The sequence below is a fragment of the Phycodurus eques genome, chromosome 4, assembly GCF_024500275.1.
Source record: "Phycodurus eques isolate BA_2022a chromosome 4, UOR_Pequ_1.1, whole genome shotgun sequence".
Classification (NCBI taxonomy): Eukaryota; Metazoa; Chordata; class Actinopteri; order Syngnathiformes; family Syngnathidae; genus Phycodurus; species Phycodurus eques.
In genome coordinates this window covers 15,466,719-15,494,446 of record NC_084528.1, presented here as the reverse complement: position 1 = coordinate 15,494,446, position 27,728 = coordinate 15,466,719, and the positions used below count along the sequence as shown (strand labels likewise).

General features: G+C 41.7%; 2 protein-coding genes across 7 annotated transcripts in view; both read right to left on the bottom strand.

Annotated features, from left to right (window-relative positions):
- The window catches only part of arnt (aryl hydrocarbon receptor nuclear translocator), a 31,619-nt gene extending 22,061 nt beyond the window's left edge, over positions 1 to 9,558 (bottom strand). For 2 of the 5 annotated variants that reach the window (XM_061674218.1, XM_061674219.1), the window contains exons 1-4: positions 9,145 to 9,557; positions 5,179 to 5,272; positions 1,442 to 1,480; positions 1,302 to 1,349 (exon numbers count right to left, since the gene is read on the bottom strand). In XM_061674218.1, the coding sequence (XP_061530202.1) occupies positions 1,302 to 1,349; positions 1,442 to 1,480; positions 5,179 to 5,272; positions 9,145 to 9,181 (218 nt within the window). In that variant the 5' untranslated portion in view covers positions 9,182 to 9,557. Of the gene's footprint in view, positions 1 to 1,301; positions 1,350 to 1,441; positions 1,481 to 5,178; positions 5,273 to 9,144 lie in introns of all 5 variants that reach the window. The other 3 variants (XM_061674217.1, XM_061674220.1, XM_061674222.1) reach the window with 3 other exon arrangements.
- A 4,363-nt stretch (positions 9,559 to 13,921) lies between these two features.
- cers2b (ceramide synthase 2b) overlaps positions 13,922 to 27,728 on the bottom strand; it is a 33,192-nt gene continuing 19,385 nt past the window's right edge. Inside the window, exons 5-12 of one of the 2 annotated variants that reach the window (XR_009768409.1) lie at positions 26,265 to 26,322; positions 26,050 to 26,100; positions 24,918 to 25,010; positions 24,489 to 24,617; positions 24,152 to 24,258; positions 18,555 to 18,708; positions 15,966 to 18,258; positions 13,922 to 15,884 (exon numbers count right to left, since the gene is read on the bottom strand). Coding sequence is in view for 1 of the 2 variants with exons in the window: in XM_061674216.1 (XP_061530200.1) it covers positions 18,109 to 18,258; positions 18,555 to 18,708; positions 24,152 to 24,258; positions 24,489 to 24,617; positions 24,918 to 25,010; positions 26,050 to 26,100; positions 26,265 to 26,322 (742 nt within the window). In the remaining variant the exon portion in view is untranslated. Of the gene's footprint in view, positions 18,259 to 18,554; positions 18,709 to 24,151; positions 24,259 to 24,488; positions 24,618 to 24,917; positions 25,011 to 26,049; positions 26,101 to 26,264; positions 26,323 to 27,728 lie in introns of both variants that reach the window. The other variant, XM_061674216.1, reaches the window with a different exon arrangement.

Sequence of the window (27,728 nt, the reverse complement as noted above, 5' to 3'; positions counted from 1 at the left end):
TAAACTATGGTTGAAAACTTGATGGAAGTTATGTATGTATTACATAACATACAAACAATGCAAATATGAATTTTAACTGACCCCATAACATCTTTGTCATCTGACCTTTAAATGATGAACACTTGGAGCAAAACTAGCTTGGTATGAAAGGTTATATTTTTGGATACAGCCCAATGTTTATTAGGAAGTTCAACATTTCCTTTCCTCTCACGACTGGGGAAAATTAGTATGTTGCCTGAGAACAGGGACCTTCAAGGTTGAAAGTACTGTATATTAATATAATAAATATAAGATAACCTTTATTAGTTCCACTATGGGGAAGTTTGCATCAGAAAACATTTAAGTACATTGAAGCCATAATTTATTAACAATTATAATTACAGAATAGAATTACAGAATAATGATTATGTTATGCAACTGAACAGTATGCATAATTATTTTATCCTATGATATAATATACTGCAAAAACTGTCTTGCGGTAATGTTCTTCACATAATTTTAAAAATATGGAAATTCAGACAAATTGTTCTTGAGTTAATTTCTATAGGTTGGCAGCTCTACAGTTATAGCCATAAATGTAATTTTACTTCATTTACTTGATTCATTTCGGCATTGATTTCGGCCAAGAATTTTCATTTAGGTGCATGACTAGTACTACCAATTACATACTGTATTCTTTATCCTCTACTAAAAATGACTATTGGTATATGATTCACACTTGAATTGAAGACAGGACACGCCTTGCTGCAATATAATTGGCTGTTGCATCTAGGCAGGAAAGTTAGTGTGAATTACAGTCATGGAAACAATTATTCGACCACCATTGTTTGTTCATTTTATTGTTCAGTTTAATACCTAGTACCACTAAAGGTATATTACATGAAGAATACAATGAACGCGACAAAAATGCAGCTGATTCCATAATACTTTATGTCCTACTTGACAAGTCCTCCCATGGATTTTTATTATTATCAAAAAAATAAACATGGAAAATGGTTAAATATCAGCTGTTACATTAAATTCACAATGATGGTGAAATATTTTTTTCCATGACTATAAGTATGAACTGATCTATATACTGCCACCATGTGGCCAGGGCGCACACCAGAATGAGCTGCACAATGCGCACTGAATTGAGTGAGAAAGGGTAACAAAAAATGTTAAATGCTTTTTGTTCATTTATGGAGGTTCCACATTAACTCAATCAATAAAAAAAGAAAAAGCAGAAAAAAAGGACAGCACAAGGTGTAGTGTTTCCACCACTAAAAAACACATTCTCCGTCCCGATTTCATCGCCCTACCTAGCGAAGCGCTCTTTGTCGTTGGAGCCTCCTGTATCATCATCACACCTGATAAAACATAGAACACACGGACAACCATCAGATGGCAGCAGTCTTCATCAAAACACGTGCTATTATACACAATGATAAGACTCGAGTACCTGAACAACTTATTTCCTTCGTCATCATCAAAATCAGAGCTGCAATACAAGGAGGAGGAAATATAAAATTAACAGCAAAATGTGAAATATCATTTTATGGGTCGTTTCCATATAATTTATCAACAACAGTAAAGACATACCCCAATGAATTTCATTTGGAAAATCAATTAGTTTTACTGATATGAGAATTTTAATTATTGGCTGCAGTTGTTATCATTCAAAAGGTTATAAATGTTTCTACGAAAAGATTTGGTTCTTAAGTTATATTTTTCCTAATGCCAAAATACAGGACATCGTACCAAGGCTCCAAAAAAATTATCGGTAAGCATTTCTCATTTTCAGTTTCTATTTGCCGTACGCTGTACTGTGATGACAGTTTCCGAAAGCAACACAAATGTCCTGAATTCAATCAAGTTGTTGTTATCACACATTGGGCATAACATTATGGTGATGAAGGTGGAGCTTCACTTCTCACAACTGCCCCCGTTCCTCACCGCTGGTCCTGTGGTCCCACTCGTAGAGATCGTTTAAGACTAGCGGTGATCGGAATAGCCAAAGCTAGCGAGGCTAACTGCTATTCTCATCTTCAAACAGCTTATTTTCGTACTCTTGGAGCCGTGCGGCTGTATGAAGACTGTGTTCCCTTGTTGGTCGGACATTTCGCTGCTCCACAGAGCGTTCAACGGCAGCCGATGGGCAAGTTGAAAGTCCTCTGCTTGTTGGAAGACGAGTTGCCAAAAACACATGATTAGTGATTAGTCGACTTTGAATTTTAAATATCGATGGGGAGTAGTACAGTCAACTTGTGGAGTAATCGGTTCATCACCCAATTCTATATAACTATTTTATAAATAATGTGTTGCTATGAAGTCTGTACTTTTGTTGCTATGAAGTCTGTACTTTTTATTTGGTACCGTCTGATTTCGGTTGGGACTACAGAGTACCGATTCACGTAAAATCAAACGTTACCACGTTTAGGTACTTAGACCCATCCTTGTTACTGTGCGGGACTGGAAGAGTTGCCGATTTTCCATGGCGCACTTGACCGCAGAAGTGCGCGTACAAATGTAATAACAACACTCAGTAGCCGCCGATACAATCACACTCACAACAAACCAGCATGGATTGACAGCGCTCAAAAGTATGCCGCGGAGATTAAACCCATTGCAATATATGTGATGCAAAGTACCAGGTCAGCGGGGGTAATACATCCAAATCTGAGGAAGCACTTAATTAAACCAAAGGCCTCCGATGTATGGATATGCCTAAAACTCCTGCATTTGGCACAGGTAGCAGTTACACGCTAGTTTCTGTTCGCAACTTGTCATCTGATACCAATGAACAATTGGCCTTAAAAAATGGTGCTGGTTGTGGCAGCAACGCCAGCAAAAGTGAGAATGCCAATGCAAGTGAAGCATCATCTTCGTCTGTCCCAGGCACAGTGGGGCAAAAAAAGTATTTAGTCAGCCACCAATTGTGCAGGTTCTCCCACTTAAAAAGATGAGAGGCCTGTAATTTTCATCATAGGTATAGCTCACCTATGCGAGACAAAATGAGGAGAAAAAAAAAAAAAAAATCCAGAAAATCACATTGATTTATAAAGGATTTATGAGCAAATTATGGTGGAAAATACGTATTTGGTCAATAACAAAAGTTCATCTCAATACTTTGTTGTATACCTTTTGTTGACAACGACAGAGGTCAAACGTTTTCTGTAAGTCTTCACAAGGTTTCACAAGCACTGTTGCTGGTATTTTGGCCCATTCCTCCATGCAGATCTCCTCAAGAGCAATGATGTTTTGGGGCTGTCGCATCACAGACTTTCAACTCCCTCCAAAGATTTTCTATGGGGTTGAGATCTGTAGACTGGCTAGGCCACTCCAGGACCTTGAAATGCTTCTTACGAAGCCGCTCCTTCGTTCCCCGTGCGGTGTCTTTGGGATCATTGTCATGCTGAAAGACCCAGCCACGTTTCATCTTCAATGCCCTTCCTGATGGAAGGAGGTTTTCACTCAATATCTCACGATACATGGCCCCATTCATTCTTTCCTTTACACGGATCAGTCGCCCGGGTCCGTTTGCAAAAAAAACAGCCCGAAAGCACAATATTTCCACCCCCATGCTTCACAGTAGGTATGGTGTTCTTTGGATGCAACTTGGCATTCTTTCTCCTCCAAACACAACAAGTTGAGTTTGACCAAAAAGTTATATTTTGGTTTCATCTGACCATATGACATTCTCCCAATCCTCTTCTGGATCATCCAAATGCTCTCTTGCAAACTTCAGACGGGCCTGCACATGTACTGGCTTAAGCAGGGGGACACGTCTGGCACTGCAGGATTTGAGTCCCTGGCGCTGTAGTATGTTACTGATGGTAGCCTTTGTTACTTTGGTCCCAGCTCACTGCAGGTCATTCACTCGGTCCCCTCGTGTGGTTGTGGGATTTTTGCTTACCGTTCTTGTGATCATTTTGACCCCACGGAGTGAGATCTTGCGTGGAGCACCAGATCGAGGGAGATTATCAGTGGTCTTGTATGTCTTCCATTTTCTAATAATTGCTCCCACAGTTGATTTCTTCACACCAAGCTGCTTACCTATTGCAGATTCAGTCTTTCCAGCCTGGTGCTACAATTTTGTTGCTGGTGTCCTTTGACAGCTCTGTGGTCTTGGCCATAGTGGAGTTTGGAGTATGACTGTTGGAGGTTGTGGACAGGTGTCTTATTGATAACGAGTTCAAACAGGTGCCATTAATACAGGTAATGAGTGGGGGGAAGAGGAGCCTCTTAAAGAAGAAGTTACAGGTCTGACCTGCTTGCTCTCTCTTGCTTGTTTGTAGGTGACCAAATACTTATTTTACGGAGGAATTTACCAATTAATTCATTAAAAATCAAACAACGTGATTTTCTTTCTCATTTTGCCTCTCATAGGTGAGGAAAACCTATGATGAAAATTACAGGCATCTCTCATCTTTTTAAGTGGGAGAACTTGCACAATTGGTGGCTGACTAAATACTTTTTTGCCCCATTGTAATTGAGCCTAATGTTTAAAATCACATTAGCTTGGCTTTTTAACTTGCATCAGTTAGCATTATTAGCTTGGTTCCTCATACTTTGTAACGTTCATGTAAATGCTTGTTTTAATTTACAGGTCCATTGGACCCACTGTCAACCTGACCTCTTTTGTCATAGTTGCCATAGTCCGACTGGTTAGAGCGTCAGCCTCACAGTTCTGAGGACCCGGGTTCAATCCCCGGCCACGCCTATGTGGAGTTTGCATGTTCTCCCCATGCCTGCGTGGGTTTTCTCCGGGCACTCCGGTTTCCTCCCACATCCCAAAAACATGCATTAATTGGAGACTCTAAATTGCCCGTAGGTGTGACTGTGAGTGCGAATGGTTGTTTGTTTGTTTGTATGTGCCCTGCGATTGGCTGGCAACCAGTTCAGGGTGTACCCCGCCTCCCGCCCGATGACAGCTGGGATAGGCTCCAGCACGCCCGTGACCCTAGTGAGGAGAAGCGGCTCAGAAAATGGATGGATGGATGGACTACGTACACACAAAAAGACCAGAAATTGGTACCGTTGAGTACCGGAGCCGATTCCTACCGTACAGTTAAATTGGGAATTTAATCCCGCGGAGGGATTTAAATTCCTAATCTATACTGAAAACGCTTGAGAAAAATCACAAATTAATGTCTAAAGCATACGTTGTATATTACTGTACTATGAACACACACTTACGCCGCTCGTCTCTTGTTGCTTCCTTTTGGTACGACAGCCCCACCACTTGCTTGGGTCCCACTTGCCCCCATACCCAGATCTGGGTCTGCTAAATCTATTAATAAAGAGACAATGTGGCAGAAATGAAAGGTCAATTACGATTCTGGCTCCTGTACTCAACAACAAATCAGCATTTGAGATAGCGTTGAAGATTGGCTGATCGATCGACAGATGGAAAAAAAATATTGCAAAAGCAATTGATGAGAGACAGGGCATCCGGAAAGTATTCATAGTGCTTCACTTTTTATGTTACAGCAGTTACTTTTGGAATTTTATTAAAAATAAAAATAAATAAGAAATCACACGTACCAAAGCATTCACAGCCTTTGCCACGACGCTCAAAATTAAGCTCAGGTGCATCATGTTTCCACTGATTATCCTTGAGAGGTCCCTACAGTTTAAATGAAGTCCACCTTTGGTAAATTCAGTTGATTCGACGTGCTTTGGAAAAGGCACACACCTGTATATAAATGGTCTCATAGGTGACAGTACATGTCAGAGCACAAACCAACTTCAATGAAGTCAAAGGAATTGCCTGTAGACTTCCAAGACAGGACTGTCTCAAGGCACAAATATGGGGACGGGTGCAGAAAAATGTCTACTGCTTTGAAGGTTCCAATGAGCAAACTGGCCTCCATCATCCGTAAATGGAAAAAAATTCTGAACCACCAGGACTCATCCTAAAGCTGGCCGCCCGTCTAAATTGAGCAATTGGGGGAGAAGGCCTCAGGCTGGGAGGTGATCAAGAACCCGATGGTCACGCTGTCAGAGCTCCAGTGGAGAGAGTAGAACCTTCTCGAAGGACAACCTTCTCTGCACCACTCCACCAATCAGGCCTGTATGGTAGAGTGGCCAGATGGAAGCCACTCCTTAGTAAAAGGCACATGGCAGCACATGACGCCTGTAGTTTGCCAAAAGGCACCTCAAGGACTCAGACCATGAGAAAGAAAATTCTCTGGTCTGATGACTTTTTGGCGTAAATGTCATGTTTGGAGGAAACTAGGCACCGCTCATCACCTGACCAAATCCATCCCAACAGTGAAGCATGGTGGTGGCAGCATCATGCTGTGGGTATGTTTTTCAGCAGTAGGAACTGGGAGACTAGTCAGGATTGAGGGAAAGATGAATACAGCAATGTACTGAGACATCCTGGATGAAAACCTACTCCAGTGTGCTCAGGACCTTAGACTGGGGCAAAGGTTTATCTTCCAACAGGACAACAACCCTAAGCACACAGCCAACATAACAAAGGAGTGGCCAGGAGCTGCCTGTGAATGTCCTTGAGTGGCCCAGCCAGAGCCCAGACATGAATCCTATTGAACATCTCTGGAGTAGACTTTACACCGATCTGATCGGCTTGATCGGTATCGGCCGTTAATTACCATTTTATGCTCATCGGCTTTAATGTCATAATTCGCCGATCCGATCAATGCACCGCAAAAGACATTTACTCTGCGTCGCTGTCGTGTACAGTATATTTGAATTCATAAGGTAGTTTATTTTTTAGCCTTGTCGCGTGTCTTTTGATGCAGTACTGTAACTATCTGAGCGCCAATGAAGTTATTTATATTAAAAAAATAAAAATAAAAAACTGTCGGTGGTGTGGGACAGACAACACATCTGAGACAGACAACACATAATGCGTTAATCAGACTACAAGACAAATTTGGTTTTTCACTAATGAACTATGTCAGACTACTGCAATAACATCTTGTATTCCGATACCACCACATCACGTCTTTTACGATCACTGGGCTTTATCTTGTCAACTCAAACGCGACCAGATACACTCGTTACCATGATGATGACGACAACAATGGATCGTGCATGTATTGTGTTGGTCAAAAAAGAACAAAATGGGGAAAAACGTGTGGTGGTGGTGGTTACCGGTGCTCGGGAGAAGTAGTTCATTCAAGTATTGCTTGAGGTATGTTCACGTACTTTTAATACGATACGGCTCACAAGCAGCCAACAAAATGTTATGTAGCCTACCAAGCTCGCACTAACGGTTGTACGTAAACGTGCCGCCGTTCTGTCGAATGATGCTCTAAAGTTTCGGTGTGTGTGAAGTAATTTAATCACAATAAAGTAATTTAATTACAGTAAGTTAGCACCCATTATTTCTGTCATGTTGTAATGTTGGTCTGACCTGGCTGATTAGAATCCACGACCTGACTAGAGAATACGTTTGAAGATACAGTACACATGTATATACAGTAAATGAACAAGTCATTTAAATAAACACATTGCTCCATCTTGTGATCGGAGATCTTTTTTTTTTTTTTTTTTTTTTTTAAAACTCGCTGATTGGCCCCAAAAATCCTGATCGTATAAAGCCTACTCTGGAGAGATCTGAAAATGGCTGGTTACTCCCCATCCAAGCTTGAGAGGTGCTGCAAAGAGGAATGGGCGAAACTGCCCAATGATAGATGTGCCAAGCTTGTGGCATCATATTAAAAAAACTGGAGGCTGTAATTACTGCCAAAGGTGAATCAACAAATTATTGAGAAAAGGCTGTGAATACTTATGTACATGTGATATGTTAGCTTTATTTATTTTTTTATTTATTTGCAAATATTTCCCCCAAAAATTCCACATTGACATTATGGGGTGTTGTGTGTAGAATTTTGAGGCCCAATTCCCTAGTCACCTCATTTAACAGGTACCTCTCTCCTGCTATTCTTTGTACGGGTAAATATATCATGTAGCGAACAAAGATTCAGGACATCAATGATCTAAACTACTATTACCACACCATTGGTCACTTCAAATTGCTTGAGGACTCTCTACATCATTTGCACATTTGTCATTGTATCAGTATTACCACACGACTGATCACCTTTCATTGCTTAATGACTCTCTGTACTTATGTGTTTATATCCTAGATGTATATTTTGTTATATTGGCTTGTTTGCTGTAGTACTAAAGTGGCTCCAACTACCGGAGACTAATTCCTTATGTATTTTAAAATACCTGGCAAATAAAGAGGATTCTGATACTATAGCAAAACATCACTGATGCTATTGCCACACTATTGATGAGGCTACGCTACAGGGAACATGGCAAGAAATTGAGTCATGTATTGATCCACTCCTCATTTTATAATTATCTCAACAAATTTTGAATTGTGTTTGTGTTAGTAATACATTTGTTAAATCGTAAAAGTACTTTAATGGACACTCTGAGGAAAATTAAGGCGACTTGGCAACAATATTCAAATATAATACACACAAACATAAATGTCGTACTATGCATCCTTAACATACATAAGGATCAAGAAACAAGAGTAAATACAAAAGCATAATTGCAGCTAAACTGTGACACATATGAACATACAATATAATCTTGCAGTGGAGTTAATAGGAAATATGAAGCAGGCGTTTAGTCAACATTCACGATAGTTGGATGTACAGCTTCAACTTAACTTCTCACCAAGTATTTTGTCCAATATTTCCAACATAAAGATAAGATTCACACAAGCTAGAATTGTTAGCCTACTCGTATATTTGCCCAAGTCATTTTTCAGAAAACAAACAGACAAAAAAAAACACAAAACAAATTCAGCAAACAAGAGTCCAGTTGCCTCGATTCAACCTCTGTGGTTTACTATGACGTGATGACTGAAAATCTACACAGACGTGAAGAAAAAGATAAATCAAGCACATTCTTATTTTTACTGATGTGACAGTGGGTTAAAAATTACATATGCAATGATCCCATTAGGCAAATGAATTATCATGCTGTGACTTGTGCAACCCCCTCATCTGATCACAACTGTGTGGCATTCATTAGCTTAGCTACGAAGCTAGCTTAGCCGCCGCTGTCACGCTATCTTGAGCAAAGTGTCCGACTTAACTATCGATGACAGAAGCAGCTACGTCCCGACTAAGCTAGTAGCCTGTCGATATGACTTTTGTAGCACTTTACCTTGGTTTGAAGATGACATGTCCGTGTGGAACAACATAAACAAACTACTTTTTTTTTTGGGGGGGGGGGGGGGGGGGGGAGAAAAAAAATGGACCCGATCCCCCGCTCCTCCTCCCCCGAGCTAGAAGCTAACTAGCACCGCAGCGAAGTCCTCACTGGTACGTCTCTAATGTGCAGCATAACAACTCCGAGCCATGACTTGCACGTTTCTCAGAACCCCTCGAAGGTTCGTAGGAGAGAAAAAAAACAAACGCCGGAAGTCCTGTTGACCAGTTTTCCTGATTTGTGTCGCTTTAAACAGCCCTTTGCCTTCAAGATGGCGTTCCGAGTTTAGCGAGCTACAAGCACTGTATTTTGTTTTCGGCTCCTCCCATTGGACGCCGGGCCAGCCAGATACAAATGACGTCAAGTGTTCATTGGGAAATCCGCTCTTCAGCCCCGTCCCTCTGCCCCCCCCACCACCACGATCACCGGAAGCTCGATGCTGATACCGGAAGCAATAATAACAGTGATTCCTAACCATAACACAAGCTAATATAACATTCCTGTAGGCCTGCCTTAAAATCGTATCGTTTATACTTATACACATTAACTAATTACATGTAACGAGATTACACTATTTAATTACATCATTTATGTAATTGTAATCCATTACATTACTGGGTGAAAATATATAATTAAATCACAGTTGTTTTTGCAAATTTCCATGATTGCAGTTTTAGTTACTTTGGAAAAATAGCCACAAAAGCTCTGGTTTTTCAATCAGAATACAATTTTGAATTACAATGGTTTACTTTTAATGCAGTTATTAATCATTATTTGAGCCTGACTGCATGTTTGCAGTGCATCTGGAAAGTACAGTATTCACAGTGCTTCATTTTTGCTGCATTTTGTTGTTACAGCTTCATATTCCAAAATTAAATGAAATCTTTTCCTCAACCCTGACTTGTCTCCCTGGTCCTGCTGCGAAAACCCTTCCCCATGGGATAATGCTGCCACCATTACGCTTCACAGTAGGGACGGTATTGGCCAGGTAACAAGAGGAGTCTGGCTGACGTCTGACATTCACGCCAAAGAGTTCAATCATTGTCTCATCAGATCAGAGAATTTTGTCTCTCATGATCTGAGAGTCCAGGGGCCTTTGGGCAAACTCTAAACGGGCTTCCATGTGCTTTTTACTCCGGAGTAGCTTCCCTCGTGCCAATCTACCATACAGGCTTGATTGGTGGATTGATGGATGTTCTCCTCTTTCCACAGTAGAAAGCCAGAACTCTGACAGTGACCATTGGGTTCTTGGTCAATTCCCTAACAAAGGCGCTTTTCCTCCTGACTGGCCAGTTTAGACAGATGGCCAGCTCTAGGAGTCCTGGTAGTTCAAACTTGTATAGATGATGGCGGCCCCCGTGCTCTTTGGAACCTACAAAGCAGCAGAGATATGTCTGTGTACCCTTCCCAAGACTTGTGCCCTGAGACTGCATCTGGCTGCTCAGTGCAATATTACAAACAAATTAATTCGACCAAAATGAACTTCAGTGTGGGTAGTGGAGCAGAACTAGCAGAATGACATGTACTCCATGCCACACAGCTTTAAAATGATATACTGTATACTCAAGGCAATGTATATATATATATATATACATAGATTTGGGCTGAGAGAAAGAAACTACCGGTAGCTCTCTGAGTCTTCTGAAAGTGAGGCTTCAAGACAGGAAGCAGAGGAATGTGACCCAACTGAGGCCAAACATAAGACTTGAATCACAAAATAATGTCCAAGAAAAAACAAAGTTTCAGAAAGAAGAAACAGAGCTGGAGTCTTGAATCTTAGATTGGTGCCCTTGGCAAGCATAAAGCGTTTGATGACACACGGTGTCTGATGATATCAATCTGCAAGTGAAGCACCCCTCTGAAAAACGTCTTTCCTGTTCACTGAGCTGAGGATCAGCTAGAAGAAGTTTTACTTTAGCTTGAACATACAATGTGTTATCGTGTACTTATTTGACAATTAGGGAATTTCAAATTTGACAAAACATACACGGTTGATAAAGGTTTTATGACGAGCCTGAAATCAATAAATAAATGCACTTTACATTATTTCCTATGGGAAGAAATGGTTTCGAAATGAGAACTTTGGAAATAAACCATCAACCCTTTTAATATACTATTTGCTTCCAGTGCTTCAGGAAGAAAAACTTACTAAAAGTAGTAAACGGGAGTGTCACTGTGAGTGTGATTCATGATCTTTTTCTTTTATTAATAACAATACTTCTGCATCATTTAACACAAAAACAAAAACAAAACAGATAACACTGCAACCTGGACCGAGCTGTTGCTTCTGCATCACTGGGGGAAGAAGAAAGCTTGGTTGGTTGGTCGAGGTGAGTTAAAAAGGAAAGAAGAGGAAGAAAAGGTAGGAACGAGGGATATGTGGAGGAGGAAAGTGAGTGATGAAGGAGGACAAGCTGCTTGTGATGTGTGAGGGAGACGGAGACAGAGAAGAACAGGACAAGCGGAGAGGAGAGGGAATGTCCCGTAAATTACAAATAAGGCACTTGACACAGGAAACAAAAACATTAATGCATTCACAAAATGTGGGTTTGTGATAATAAACTCCTTGCTATGTCAAATATCCCACTTTTACCTCATTTCATGTACAAAATTCTGGTTCATAAACATCACCCAAAGCAACTAGGCAGTGGTCTCTAACATGAGGAAAGTTCCACTCATTCCAGTAAGTAGGGAAAAATCACAAGAAATACATTCAAATCTGTCAAAAGAGCAGAGAGCTGTGGTTCTTCTGCAAACGTGTCAGATCTCAAACAGAGCGCTTTACATACCACAGTGGCTGTATACTGTGGTTCCACAAATAGTGGCGGGGGCGTTTTGTTACTCGACTGCAGATGGGTGCAGATTGTATTACTATAACAGATGTCAGTTTAAAACCAAATAAAAATGATTCGTATGCAAAGAAAATGGCAAGAACCAAGCCAGAGTAGGCAGAACAAATAACTTACGAAGCTCTCCAGAGCATCAACATAGACAGCTGGTCTATTGCGATTTTGGTGAATTTAATCAGGGCACAGGCAGATGGTTTCTGAGGTCCGCGGACATGTCTGGTAATGTCAGACGTATCCCATTCATAAATATGTGAACAGCGGACATCAAATCCTCAGAATCATTGCAGAAATCTATTCAGCTGAATGCATGATTATTATTATCGTCATTATTACATTCCACTGGCTGGCACATAGTTATGTTATGTGTGTGTGGGGGGGACCAAAAACGATCGGGGTGGTGTTAGATACATGAAGTCAGTGGGTCTATTTAAGTCGCAAGCTGTTATCACCAATTCAATCTGTATTTAATAAGGGTACCCGCTCACTTGTCTGTTGCCACACCGGGCAAGAGCTGCAACAATGGTCACACACAGATCGCTGCGTTCTCCTCCCCACATAGATGTCGCAGACCGTCTTTTTTTAAAAAAATATGCCGGCTTGGGTGTGTCTACAAAATTACGAAAAAAACCGGTCTAACCTGCCTCTGCGCAGACTTATGCTGCCTGGCGCACCAGATTTACGCCGGTCATGAAAATAGAGAATGTGGTCTGCATATTATTATTCTGCAGGGAACTTGTTTACAGCACACGATAACTTTAATATGCCTTTCAGAGTGGTCAGGTGCTGCTGTTTTGGTTGGTAACAGAGTTTAAATTGGCTCAGCAATTTTGAAAGGTCCATATGTGAACAACAGCCTCTATGAATTGAAATCATGACAGTTACTAATCTTTTGATCTTTTCTCTGATCTAATCTCTTCTCTTTGAGGAAGGAGTTTGTTTGTCATAAGATGGCACTTCGGGTGACCGACCATTAGTGTCGATTTGAGGGAGGCATTTATTTGCATTGAGTGGATAATGAAGGAAAGACTAATTGAGGCACACAGCATCAATTTGAGGGAGGTATTAATTTCCCATAAGGGGATGACACACCAAGTTGCTAATTGGAGCAATGTGTCAATTTGAGGGAGGTGATCATTTGTCACAAATGGGTGACACACCTGGTGGCTAATTCGAGCAAGGTGTTTATTTGTATGCATCTGGCGACGACTTGGGACAAGGTGTCTTTTTGAGGGAGGTATTTATTTGTCATAAGTGGATGATACTAGCAACTGGGGGTGTAATGATGCATTCACTACATCAATGTATCGATTTCTAGCCCTATGATCCAACTGCATTGCTCTGTGCTCGGCAAGTTGACCCACCAGACAAAATATATTGATTTAAAATCGTTGGAAAAGGTAAAAAGGTTTTAAAGGTAAAATAGCGCAATCACATTTTGCACGGCAGACTTTATATGGATGCGTGTGTATTACTCGCCTTGGTGTACGTTGAAGCCTTTCAAGCGAACTTAGCTTAGCTTGCTAGCCGCTCGAACATGGAGATGCAAAGAGCAAGCGTGAGTTTAGTGTTGCGATTATTACGTGAAAATGTGTAAAGTTGAAATGCTGAGAGCATTGCTAAATGCACGATTAAGTGTGGCCATCGAAGACATATTAGTAGCTTTATAAAAAACAAACAAAAAAAAAACGATAGCAGAGTACAAGAGGAATTTCATCAGGCAAAAGAGAACAAGAGACTATGTCAATTACTGGACACTGTTTTCCAGCCTTACGTTTGTGTTACAAAGAGAAGGTTTGTTCACTTGTTTACGTTCTGTGTTTTATTAACACTATTCCTAAAAGATTTCCTTGTGGAAACCTCACGGTGCTTCATTTTTACCCATTGGTATTTGACATTTTACAACAGGAATTCCCAATCTTTTTGGGTGTGGGGACCACTTACATTGGAGACGTTTTTCCAAGTCCCCCATCATAATTCTAACACCAATTAAACATCTTTTTTTGAGGAAAGAAAATGTCCAAATCCGAAAATCATAGCTGAAATAATATAACAATAAGTTGCTGTTTTCCTTTTGTTTTATTGCGAAGCAATACAAGTACATCAGGAAAAGTGTTGTATTTATGACCATAATTACTGTAATTTTACCTGATTCCCTTACAAAAAAAAAAACAAAAACAAAAAAACCAGGAATCTAGGAAATTTCACCTGCACTGTCAGTATGCAGGTATTTATTTCACAGTCACACTTGTTGAATTTTTGGCTAAAAAGTTACTGAACAGATTTCAAGCCACAGAATTGTATTGTAACTTTAGAAATAAAACAATATCGTCCATGAAACGAATTGGTAACCAAGAATCGTGATACGAATTGTTACACAACTACTAGCAACATGACAAGATTTCCCCAAAATGAGTCTGTCAAAATGCTGAGTATAGTTGTGATGGTCACTTTAACCTGAGTACAATGCACCAAGAATTACCATGATGGGTTCCAAGGAAATGAGGTTTTTGTGTTGGGAATGTTTTTGTGTGATATCGCCTATAGAAAGGTCAGGTTAAAAAAAAACGCCTTCAAATTAGGGTAAAACAGTACATCTTCATTTTATATTTCTGTACATACCTCCTCAACACTTTCATTTTGTCTGCCACTCGGAAACCGCTTGGCTGACAAGTTTCAGTTAAAAATATCCATCAATAAGCTTGTATGGGGCGAAATTCCGAGAGGTTCTCCAAGTCAACACGTCAAAATGACCATGCCGTTTCAAACAGTGTCACTTGCCCTAAATACTCGACTTAAATAGCGCAAATGGAACATCTGTGAGAAGAGCAGTGCGGACAGTAGAATAGGTCATGTATTTGAGTAATAAATTGTTTTCTTAGTCAATATTTATTATGGGAGGCGGAACGGTGGTTAGCACAGGAATCGGGTTCAAATCCGGTCTTGCCTGTGTGGAGTTTGCATGTTCTCCCCGTGTCGGCATGGGTTTTCTCCGGGTACTCCGGTTTCCTCCCACTCCCCAAAAACATGCACGGTAAGTTAATTGGAGACTCTAAATTGCCTGTAGGTATCAATATGAGTGCGAATGGTTGTTTGTTTATATGCAGCCTGCGATCGGCTGGCGACCAGTTTAGGGTGTACCACGCCTTTCGCCCAGAGTCAGCTGGGATAGGCTCGAGCACGCCCGGGACCCTAGTGAGGATAAGTGGTATGGAAAATGGATTGCAACTTGCTGTGAATTGATTTGCAACAACCATGTAGTGTTCATGTTAATACATAAAAAATGAAGATTAAATAAATAAAATGAATTTGCTCGCAAGTCAAAGCAAAACTCAGCAGAGCGACAATTCCTATCTCGACAAACTCGGAAGTTACCCATAAATCAAGGCACAATTGTATTTATTTGTGAGTTTCTGTGTGTAAATATTGTCAAATAATATCTCTTTAAAATACATAGTTGAATGTGTAATGTAATCAGACAAGGGGTGGATGAAGGGTGCGAGAGATGTCACTGAATTTTAGGCCGCAAAGCCTGTGCAATCCTGGAGGGACTGTTATTATATTATACACTACATGGAAAAAAATACAGTGGTGCCTCAGGATATGAGTCACCCAATTTTTTCGAGATATGTGCTGTCGATTGGCCGATTTTTTGTTTTGACTTGCGAGCCCAAACTTGAGAAACGAGTGCTGTGTGGCGGCAGGAGGCTCCACAAACCTGACAAAAAGCGGCACCTATGTCATGAGCTGTGCCCTGCAGTTCCTTTGTTGGAGTTTGGGTGGTGCTTTGCGCCCGTCTCGCACTCTCTCTCTTTCTTCCCAGTAATCAGCACCACCTCAGCTGAGCACCTGTTGTCAATCAGCCTTCGTCATTGCCCGCATTTAAGCCTGCCAGATCCAGGACTCCACTGCCAGAGTATGAATGTTCACCTGTGGTACACCGGCTCTCTACTCGCACGTAAGCTACGCCATTTCTCGCAATTGTTCTGACCTCCATGTTCTTCCTCGTCATCAGTGCTCCTCGCCTTGCTGAGCTCTCCAACCAGGCCGTCAAGCCCTTCCACCTGCTCACGCTTCCGCCTCCCGCACATCCCCCGTCTCGACGGTCCGCCATTACGCCTCAGAGTTCCAACTCCGAATCCAAGCTCAATAAACCATTTGCCACAAACTTCTTCAGCCTCTGCCTGCTTCTGGGTCAAGTCAAAATTGATACAATTGTATCGTGACAACTTTGGCTGATATAATGAGTAAATATTCTTCAAAAAAGAGGCTTCAAGCTGTAGACTGCCACTACCGGTCGAGCGAGTGTATGTGTGTGGGTGGGGGGACTTGTTTTTGTGTGTTATCGCCTGTATAAAGGTCAGGTTAAAAAAACACCTTCAAATTAGGGTAAAACATTCATTTGATATTTCTGTACATACCTCCTCAACACTTTCCTTTTGTCTGCCACTCGGAAACCGTTTGGTTGACAAGTTTCAGTTAAATACATCCGCTGATAAGTTTGTACGGTATGAAATTCCCAGAGGTTCTCCAACGCGTCAAAATGACCATGACGATTCAAAGAGTGTCACTTGCCCCTAAATACTCGACTTAAATAGCGCAAATAGACATTTTTTGAGAAGAGCAGTGCGGGCAGTAGAATAGGTCATGTATTTTAGTAATACATTGTTTTTTGTCAATATTTGTTATGGGAGGCGGCATGACTGGTTAGCACATCTGTCTCACAGTTCTGAGGACCGGGTTCAAATCTGGTGTCGCCTGTGTGGAGTTTGCATGTTCTCCCTGTGCCTGCGTGGGTTTTCTCCGGGTACTTCTGGTTTACACCCACATCCCAAAAACATGCATGGTCGGTTATTTGAAGACTCTAAATTGCCCGTAGAAGTGAATGTGAGTGTGACTATATAGGATAAGGCGTATAGACAATGGATGGATTTGTTATGGAGTATTTTAGATATGTTTGAAGTGCTCATTCCATGTTTTAAGAAAATACCACAAAGATGGTGGCCGCTTGTCTCGCTGCTATTGACACGCCCAGCAATTAATTGGGGAACGGCATCAATTTGAGGGAGGCATTTATTTGTCATTAGTGGCTGATACACGCTTTGACAAATAAGGGCAGGGCATCTACAGTATTTGTGGGAGGTATTTCTAATAGGTGGATGACATAGCCCTACTTGGCGACTAATTAGGGAACGTCTATTTGAGCGAGGCATTTGTTATGAGTGGATGACACACCCGGCAACTAACTGAGGAATGGCGTATATTTGAGTGAGACATAAGTGGTTGATGCACCCATCAACTAATTGGGTTAGGGTGTCTATTTGAGGGAGGGTTGTCCTAAGTGAATGAGGCACCTGGCGAGTAACTGGAGAACATGGTCTATTTGAGGGATAGCCACTATTTGAAGAAATACGCTCTTCTTTACCAATATTTTCTTGTAGTTTGTTTATGGAATTGGAAGTGAATTCAAGTCCCCTTTACAAATGGCACAAGCTACATTGAAAGTGTGAGGCACACAGTTGAACTGCTAAGATCCAATAAAAAGACATAGAAATAAAAGGAAGTGTAGGGTTGTGCAAAGGCATTGCAATAGCTCGTTGCATAGACACAATTTTGGAAAATAAATGCCCCCTCTTCTCCTTTCAAAAAACAGGGATGCTCGATTTGTTCTTTAAGTCAAAGCAAAAACACAATTAAAGCGTCGCGTTTTGAAATGGCATTTTTTTTTTTTTTTTAAAGAAGCCGTTATCTGGCTCTAAGGCACACAATTAGAGCGAGGGACGCTATGGCAGACGTTTCATCATTACTTCCCTCCTCTCTTCTCGCCAGTTTCTTCCCCGTCTTGAGTGACAACGCGTGTGGGCCAATGTCACCGGCATGGGGACTTTATGACAAAGCAAAAATAATCCATGCCACTTCCTGTAGTGTTCTTTAGGGTTTGTACAAATGAAGGTGTGTGTGGTGTGGTAACAGTGTCAAATTTGCATCTCCCTCTTTGTCACTCCGTTCCTCCCGCTGCTGTTGCTGGTCCTGCCAGGGGATATGAGTCCTTGTGCTGCACACGTCCTTCCTGTCATTCCACCTTCCTGTGGTTGTTGTTGTGCACCGCGTGGCCGTTCTGCAGAGGCCCGTTTTTATTTGTGACCCTTTGAATGTCCTCCTCTTCCTCCTCATCAGACTCGTCGGTCTCATCTTTGTCGCTTCTTTCGTCATCCACTTTTTCCTGGAAATAGGAGAAGGGTGTGTGTAATCCTTGTGTATGAATGTGTTTGTTACGCATTTATTTAAAACATTTTACCGTTTTTTTTTTTTTTTTTTAATAAAACAATTGAAAGTGGCAGTTGCGTTTATCCTTGACCACCTGTCAATCGATTACAATTAGTTCTAGCGGTGGTAAGCTATATTAAATCATCTATGTTTACTTAACCGTAGACGTGCAATTGCGTAAGCCGACAACTGTACTGCCATTTGTCAACATCACAGCTAATTACAAAATAAGAGTATAATTATATTTCTTACATTGTGGGTGAGGAAGCGGACAGCTATGCGTATGATGAGAATGGCCCAGAAGATGTGAAGACACTGTAGCACCATCAAAAGACCGTTGAAGAAGTAGTAGCCAAAGAAGGGCTCGTAGATGGTCACAGGGTACACCCATGTGCAGTAGATAATCCTGCAGAGACAGCACGTTTTTGTTTTTTTTTGCAACAAAAACATATTTAAAAAACTGGTTTCATATAGAGCTTTCCAGTTATGAAAAGAAACTTTATAACGAAAATAGTAACATAATTTCTCTTCGTAATGCCCCATTGAATAAAGATAATACTGTTTCCGAAGCAAAAATGGTTCACTCCACTTCCTGCCCCATGTGAATGTCCCATTTGTCCATCCATCCATCCGCTTATCCTCACTAGGGTCATGGGCAAGCTTGAGCCTATCCCTGCTGACTTTGGGCGAGAGGCGGGGTACACCTTGAACCGGTTGCCAGACAATCACAGGGAACATAGAGACAAAGTACCATTCGCACTCACATTCACACCTAGGGGCAACTTAGAGTCTTCAATTAACCTACCATGCATGTTTTTGGAACGTGGGAGGAAACAGCAATACCCGGAGAAAACCCACGCCGACACGGGAAGAACATGCAAACTCCACACAGGCAAGGCCGGATTTGAACCCAGTTACCCAGTCAGAACTGTTAGGCAGATATGATAACCACCATTCCGTCTCCCATAATAAATATTGACTAATTGACTAAGAAAATAACTTTTCTCACAGATGTTCCATTTGCGCTATTTAAGTCGAGTATTTCGACTTAGTTTGAAAGTAGTTTGAAACGTCATGGTCATTTTGACGCGGCCCATACAATCTTATTGGTCCTGGTCCGAACACATCAGATTAATGATCTGCAACTGAACACTGCTTTAAAGATTTTCAGTTTACTACAGATTGTTTTTGTTTTGGTTCTGAATGTAAAGATGTTATTCCTTTCCAGAAAACTGCGACGTTTGAGTGTTTAGAAGAACTCCAACACAGTGTTTCCCCGCTGTTTTATTCTGGAACCTATCCTCTGGCACCATCTTATGGCAACTTCATGCCAAGCAATTGTGTTGAAGTGAGGGGAGTACCTTCATTTTATTAGGCCACATCCCTGTTTAAAACAAAAGCAGTGCTTTGCCACCCACCATCTTGAGGCATCTAGAGCCCAAAATAAAACCTTTTTATTTTTGTGGTGGGGGGTTGTTAGATTTTTTTATATTTGTGGCAGCGCTGGGCCCCACCCCCCGCAAATAGTGGGAGAACGTCTTCTTTTCCTTTCGGCTTGTCCTTTTCGGGGTCGCCACAGCCTTTCATCCTTTTCCATGTAAGCCAATCTCCTGCATCCTCCTCTCTAACACCAACTGCCCTCATGTCTTCCCTCACGACATCCATCAACCTTCTCTTTGGTCTTCCTCTAGCTCTCTTACCTGGCAGCTCCATCCTCATCATCCTTCTACCAATATATTCACTATCTCTCCTCTGGACATGTCCAAACCATCTAAATCTGCTCAATCTAACTTTGTCGCCAAAATATCTAACCTTGGCCGTACATCTGATGACCTAATTTCTAATTTTATCCAACCTGGTCACTCCTTGAGAGAACCTCAACATCTTCATTTCTGCCACCTCCAGCTCTGCTTCCTGTTGTCTCTTCAGTGCCATTGTCTCTAATCCGTACATCATGGCTGGCCTCACCACCGTCTTATAAACTTTGCCCTTCATCCTAGCAGATACTTCTGTCACATAACACACCTGTCACCTTCCTCCACCCGTTCCAACCTGCTTGGACACGTTTCTTCACATCCCTACCACACTCACCATTGCTCTGGACCGTTGACCCCAAGCATTTGAAGTCCTCCACCCTCGCTATCTCTTCTCACTGTAGCCTCTTACTTCGGCTAATCTTCATTCCATCAACATCCTCAAGGCAAATAATGCAGATGTGGTACTCTTTCTAGGTATGAATCCATACTGTTGCTCGCAAATACTTACTTCTGTCCTGAGTCTAGCCTGCACTACTCTTTCCCATAACTTAATTGTGTGGCTTATTCCGCTATAGTTCCCACAACTCTGCACATCACCCGTGTTCTTAAAAATGGGCACCAGCACACCTTTCCTCCATTCCTCAGGCATCTTCTCACCCGCTAGAATTCTGTTGAACAAGCTGGTCAAAAACTCCACAGCCACCTCTCCTAGATGCTTCCATACCTCCACAGGTATTTCATCAGGACCAACTGCCCTTTCCATTTGTCATCCTCTTTAATCCCTTTCTAACTTCCATTTTACTAATTCCTGGTGGACCAGGAAGTGGCAATGCCTCTTCTACTCTCCCTTCTCTCATTTAACCTCATTCATCAACTCCTTAAAGTATTATTTCCATCTATCCAGCACACTACTGGCACCAGTCAACACATTTCCATCCCTAGCCTTAATCACCCTAACCTGGCATATATGTCATCATATGCCTCCAGTTTGGCCTTTGCCCGACGTCGCACCTCAATGTATTCCTTTCTCCTCTCTTCTGTCCTCTCAGTCTCCCACTTCATCTTAGCCAACCTCTTTCCTTGTATGATTTCCTGTACTTTGAGGTTCCACCGCCAAGTCTCCTTCTCTCCTTTCCTGCCAGAAGATACACCAAGTACTCTCCTGCCTGTCTCTCTGATCACCTTGGGTGTAGAGGCCCAGTCTTCTTGAAGCGCCTCCTGTCCACCGAGAGCCTGTCTCAACTCTTCCCGAAAAGCTGCACAACACTTCCTTTCTCAGCTTCCACCACATGGTTCTCTGCTCTGCCTTTGTCTTCTTAATCTTCCTCCCCACCACCAGAGTCATTTTACACACCACCATCCTATGATGTCTAGCCACACACTCCCCTACCACTACCTTACAGTCGGTAACCTCCTTCAAATTACATCGTCTGCACAAAATGTAATCCACCTGCCTGCTTCTACCTTCGCTCTTGTAGGTCACCCTATGTTCCTGCCTCTTCTGGACATAAGTGTTCACTACAAAGTCTACCACCATCTGTCCCTCCAAGTTCATGGAATTCTTTAGTTCATGGTGTCAAACTGGTGGCCCGGGAGCCAGATCTGGCCCGCCACATCATTCATTTTATGTGGCCCGCGAAAGCAAATCAAAATTGCTAATTGTGTTCTATTGTAATAATGTTGAGATATTGCAAGCATTTTTTGTTACCAACCCCCCTTTGAAAAGAAATCTACTAGTTGACATTTTTTTTATAGGCTTCTGATTTTCAAAGTAGTTATTCATCAATTTGCTGTGTAATTATATGAGGTAATAATTCCTGTATATGGGTTAACAGTCATAACGGCCCTCACAGGGAAGCCATAACTATGATGTGGCCCGTGACAAAAATGAGTTTGACACCCCTGCTTTAGATGAACGCTCACAATTGTTTGGCAAAGTTTTAAACCGGGTATCCTTCCTGAAGCAACCCTCTGCATTTATCCGGGCTTGGGACCGGCCTACAGTTTGCACTGGCTTGTGCATTAGTGGGAGAATACTTTTTATTAAAAAAAAATACAGCAGTGCTTTGATTTAAGAGATTAATGTGTTCTGTGACCACGCTCGTAACTAAAAACACTCATATCTCCAATTATTAGTCTGCATTAAAATAAATGGAAATGCCATTAATCAGTTCCAGCCTTTGGCCTCCTTCTAATGTGCATGCCTTGGACACCAGGGGAAAGCATAATATAGTCATGCAGACACAAAAAACTCATAACTAAGTGACTCAGTAAGCTGCAGTAATATTGTTTTTCTCGCAGAGGATAAAGAACATATGCCTGTGAGTTTCTACATGTGTTACTGCACTGTTTGCATTCAAATATCTGTTGCTTAAAGACTTTGTAAAACTATCCATCCACCCATTCTCAATACCACTTATCCTGATTAGGGTCACGGGGCGTCTATCTCAGCTGACTTCAGGCGAAATACACGCTGAACTGGTCACCCAGGCGGCACGGTAAGTGACTGGTTATGGCGTCTGCCTCACAGTTCGGAGGACTGGGGTTCAATCCCCGGCCCCGCCTGTGTGGAGTTTGCATGTTCTCCCCGTGCCTGTGTGGGTTTTCTCCAGGCACTCCGGTTTCCTCCCACATCCCAAAAACATGCACGGTAGGTTATTTGAAGACTCTAAATTGCCCGTATGTGTGAATGTGAGTGTGAATGGTTGTTTGTTTCCATGTGCCCTGCAATTGGCTGGCAACCAGTTCGGGGTGTACCCCGCCTCCTGCCCGATGATAGCTGGGATAGGCTCCAGCACGCCCGCGACCCTTGTGAGGATAAGCGGCTCAGGAAATGGTTGGATGGATGGACTGGTCACCCATCAGACGCAGGGCACATTGAGTGGGAACTGAACCGACGCTGCCCGCTCCAAAGCCAGGCGAGTGTACCACTACACCATCAGTGACCTCTATAAAACTGTTTGTTTCTAAATACATTAAATATGTTTGAAGATAAGTGCTGAACGTGCAAAGACTGAGAACAGTTTAGTACTGAACTGTTGAGATAGAACATCAAACTCTTTTTCACCATTTCAGTTGTCCAGCATTTTTGCCTGTGGCTAAAATCAAGCCCAAGTACGCACTCGGGCTTTCTGGCATGAGTCAGGCCTCCCCCATTATACAAGTACTTAGCGCCTTCATTCCATCATTGGCTATTTGGGGCAACATCCAGTTCCTTAGTAATAATAACCTTTTCCCATTTCTACCACTACAGCGTGCAGTTAGCCATCAAGCTATATCGACAACCAGAAAAAAAAGATCTTTCCAACAGTACTATTAGGGTTACAGTGTTTCTGTGGTGTAGACCCACTGCGTGTGGGTCCACACCACATAAACGAAACACTTCAGGGAAAATTAACTGTTTATCCCTTTCACTAGCCCACAAGCTAACAAGGTAATGAGCTAGCGAGCTCGCTAGACTGGCAGCGGGGTTGTCTAACGTCACCGCCTCACTCAGTGTTGTTGTTGTGTGTGTCCACCGAATAGAGACACTTCAGGGAAAGTTAACTGTTTATTAAACACTGCGGCAAACGTTATTCAGCCTGTAGCTCACACTACAGACATTTGAGTACATACTTGAACAAACATATTTTATTGATGGGTGAAGTTTAACGGGGAATGTTTTAAGCGCATTCAGCAGACATGCACCACAGTGTCAGACAGCCTCGAGGAGAGCTTCATTTTTCACAATTTTGGAGCCTTACCGATTTGTTTTATTCATTCAAATTTGGCAGGCTTGTTTACAACACGCTTCTCTGTGGTGTGTCAAATTTATAAGACTATGAGATTTTGCATTGTATGTTAGCAGTAATCTAGCAGACATTCAAAGTTATATGGTTGATTTAAATACACAACATTTATCAATTTTATTTGTTTGATGTTTTATTTGTCAGTAAACTTCAATATATTGTATATAATTGCTTGATGGACTGGTTTTAACTTGTTTAATAAATTAAGGTTGAAAAATGTCAAAGGGGACCTAGAATCCTTCAATTTCTCTGTATGTAACCCTCGGAGGAAAACATTTAGACCTTGTGGAATTTTCAACTGTACCGGAAGGGAAAAATGACGAGGCGAGTGACGATGAAGATTGCGGCGAATACGATGAAGATGTAGTTGCATGTATTTCGCCAGCCAGCATAGTTGAACATTTTGGCAGACTAGAGAGAGAGAGAGAGAGAGAGGGAGGGAGGGAGAGAGAGAGGGAGAGAGAGAGAAGCATAGTTACACTTAGATAATCGTTTCTCCACTAGAGTGCAGTGTTGCATGAGTGCTTCTGTCACTGCCTGTTTTAGAATCATTGGCCAACATTTCTTCAGTTGTACATGTAGATAAATGTCACTTTATGGACATCACTGTTGGATTCAAAAGAACTGAATTGCATATTTACCTCAAGGAGGTAATCAGAGGAGTCGTGCACTAGCATGATGAGCGTTCCAGCACGGATGTAGTTGACGCACCACGAGAAGCTGATGAGGAGGATGGTTGCAACATGGTGGACAATCTGCTCCTTGAAGTCCTAAAAGAGAACCGTGAAGGAGGCACACAGTTTTATACGATGGGGGATTAAAACCTGTGTTGTGCCACTTTAGCAGGCTTTTCACCATCGCCCTCAGCTGACACAGGTTGAGCAAAGTACAAACACTTGTCAACACAAACATTCAGTCACATACACGCGTGCAACAACAGTCCAATGTCCACACATACAGACGTCAAAACAGATCATACAGGGAGAGGACAGAATTTTGTTTTTTGCGCCCTTTAGATGTCCGAACAAGATTGGTGTGTTGAATTTGGTTAGATTTTTCGATCCACTGACTTTGCGTTTGACATCAGAGGCCACACTGAAGAGCAGGGAAGCGTAGAAACCCAGTTCTATCATGTAGTACCAATACTGAGATGGTAGCAGAGTCTGTGGAAGGGGAATAAAACAACATACTGTAAATCCATGAACTGTTGTGTCAAATTAGACAAACAGTCCAGTTATTCATCAACATTAAGACATGTAAAGTAATATGAAAGAGTTTAAATAGAGCAATCACGTTCCATCAGTTTTCAAAGCTGCTTTGCTTTGTTGTTCTGTGTACTGTATTACCTCATGTCGCGTCCCTTCAGTAACATACACTCTGGCCGAAATACTTGCAAAATGTATAACCATTTAATGCAGGGGTGTCAAACTAATTTTTGTCTCGGGCCGCATGGTTGTTATGATTTCCCTCAGAGGGCCGATTAGAACAGTGAAATGTTTAATCACCAAATCATATTATTACCATTACACAACACATTGAGGGATAACTAGTTTTGAAATCAGAAGACAAGGATAATAGTTTGTTCAAGTATTGTTTAAGTTACTGTAGAAGAAGGGTTTGGTCACCGAAAAATGCAATATCTCAACATTATTGTTCATTATTATGACAATTTGGAATTTGGGTACAGATTTTAGGAAAGATCACAGAAGTTGACAAGCATGATAGCCTTTCGCGGGCCACATAAAATGATGTGTGCCCCCGGGCCTTGAGTTAGATATCTATGTTTTAATGGATTGCCCCCAAAACGAACTTGGTTGCTAACTAAAACAGCAACAGCTATGGAAACATGTAAATCTTCTCTCTTATTAAAGACATGTTGTACCATCGAATGTGCCTCGCTTCTTGTTTTTTTCCCTCTGCATTTGGCCACAATAGCCATTTTTATTTATACAGAAACTCTAGTTTAAATTGAAATTCATTGTAACATAGCGCTAACATTGTTATTACTCAAAAAAAATAAAAAAAATAAATAATGCAATTTTACAAAAAGGCCTACCATCTAAAAATAAATAAACCTGGCTACTGTCTGAGGAAATACGGTACTCCCCCTCAAGTCATGAAGGGACATAATGGATCCTTCTCCAATTTATATGGAATGGAATGTACTGTTTAATAATAATAGTGTGCTGTCAGGAGACGTACCAGCACAGGAAAGCCTTGCCACATCTCCTGCACATCATACAGCCAAGGTTTCTGGAAGAAGGAGGGAACATTTGAATGATATCGCATTAATGAAATACTGTATATCGAATGACGCAGCACAGTGGTGCGTCCATCTTGCCCACCCCCGAATGACGTCGAATGAGGACGTGAATGCGGATCGTGAAAGTTGGAGGAGGGAGAAGGGGGATACTCACGTCGATGAGGGCGACCAGGCCAGCAATGAAAGCAAGAAGGTAAAAGGTAAATCTCCAACTGCAAGAGAACACACACACACACATACAAACAAACCTTCTGCTCAGTCAATAGGGGAGAGACAATAGACACATTTACAAGCACACACACACACACACTTACATACACGCAAACGCACGCACAAACGCACATACAAAGTCTTTCTCGCAAACAACCAAAGTGGGCTACACACATATCGACAATGAGGCCGAATTCGAGCAGTTTTCCTCCCTTGCAATGAAGTCAGCAAAGGCGCGATTAACGGATGTCTTTAAAGACCTGATTGTTTTAAAACCACGCCCATCTCAACTGTCAGTCAAATACCATTACTATGATCTCGAAAAATGGATACTACTTCGTCCAGTATCTTTCTTATGCCTACACATATCTACATGTTTGAACCGTTGCTGTGTAAAGCCTCTGGTAGCTGGAATATGGCCTGGTGGGTTGTCAACAACGAGACGCTCTCAACCGGCCTCGCCAGCACGAAGCCCCTATCAAATCAGACTTGACTTAAAAAAAATATAAAAATTCCCTCCTTGCTCTCTTGCCTTCTTTCTGTGATGTGCGCACACTTACAGCCAACAACGAGGTGCTCTAAAGCGGTTACGCCTGCCCGAAGCCCCAGTCCACACCCTGGCTGTACAGTCGAACTAAAATAAAAAAATATTTTTATTTTCTAACCAATGTGCTGTGTCCTGCTTTAACCTATATAGTTTAAAGGATTACCTGTCCATGTGTTGGTATTGTGAGGTGAACTGAGGTGAATATGTAACATAGAATTAGAACTAATGGCAACGAGTCATTTCACCCCATGGAACACAACATCTGGGATGAAAAATGCATGCCTGGAGGTAATACTATTAAAGTAATGCTCATGTGTTGTCCTACTGTAATTTACAGAGTTTGTTTACACTGAAAATAATTATAGTATAATTAAGAGGAAAAGTCACAATGTTTCAAGAATGAAGTTGCATAATACAAAGGAACATGACAAAAGCTGTATTTTTGAACAGAATACAAACATTCTTTAGAAAGTTACATTTTTCATTTATGACAATATAATGAGATTATTTTTTGTAAAATTCCAATTGTATTCTTCACAATATTTTATTTTTGATAGAGTCCTTCACTTTGTCACGAGACTTGCCTTGAGACAAGAATGATGACCGAATTTTTCGAGATCCATCCATCCATCCATTTTCTGAGCCGCTTCTCCTCACTAAGGTCGCGGGCGTGCTGGAGCCTATCCCAGCTGTCATCGGGCGGGAGGCGGGGTACACCCTGAACTGGTTGCCAGCCAATCGCAGGGCACATACAAACAAACAACCATTTGCACTCACATTCACACCTACGGACAATTTAGAGTTGTCAATTAACCTAGCCACGCATGTTTTTGGGATATGGGAGGAAACCGGAGTGCCCCG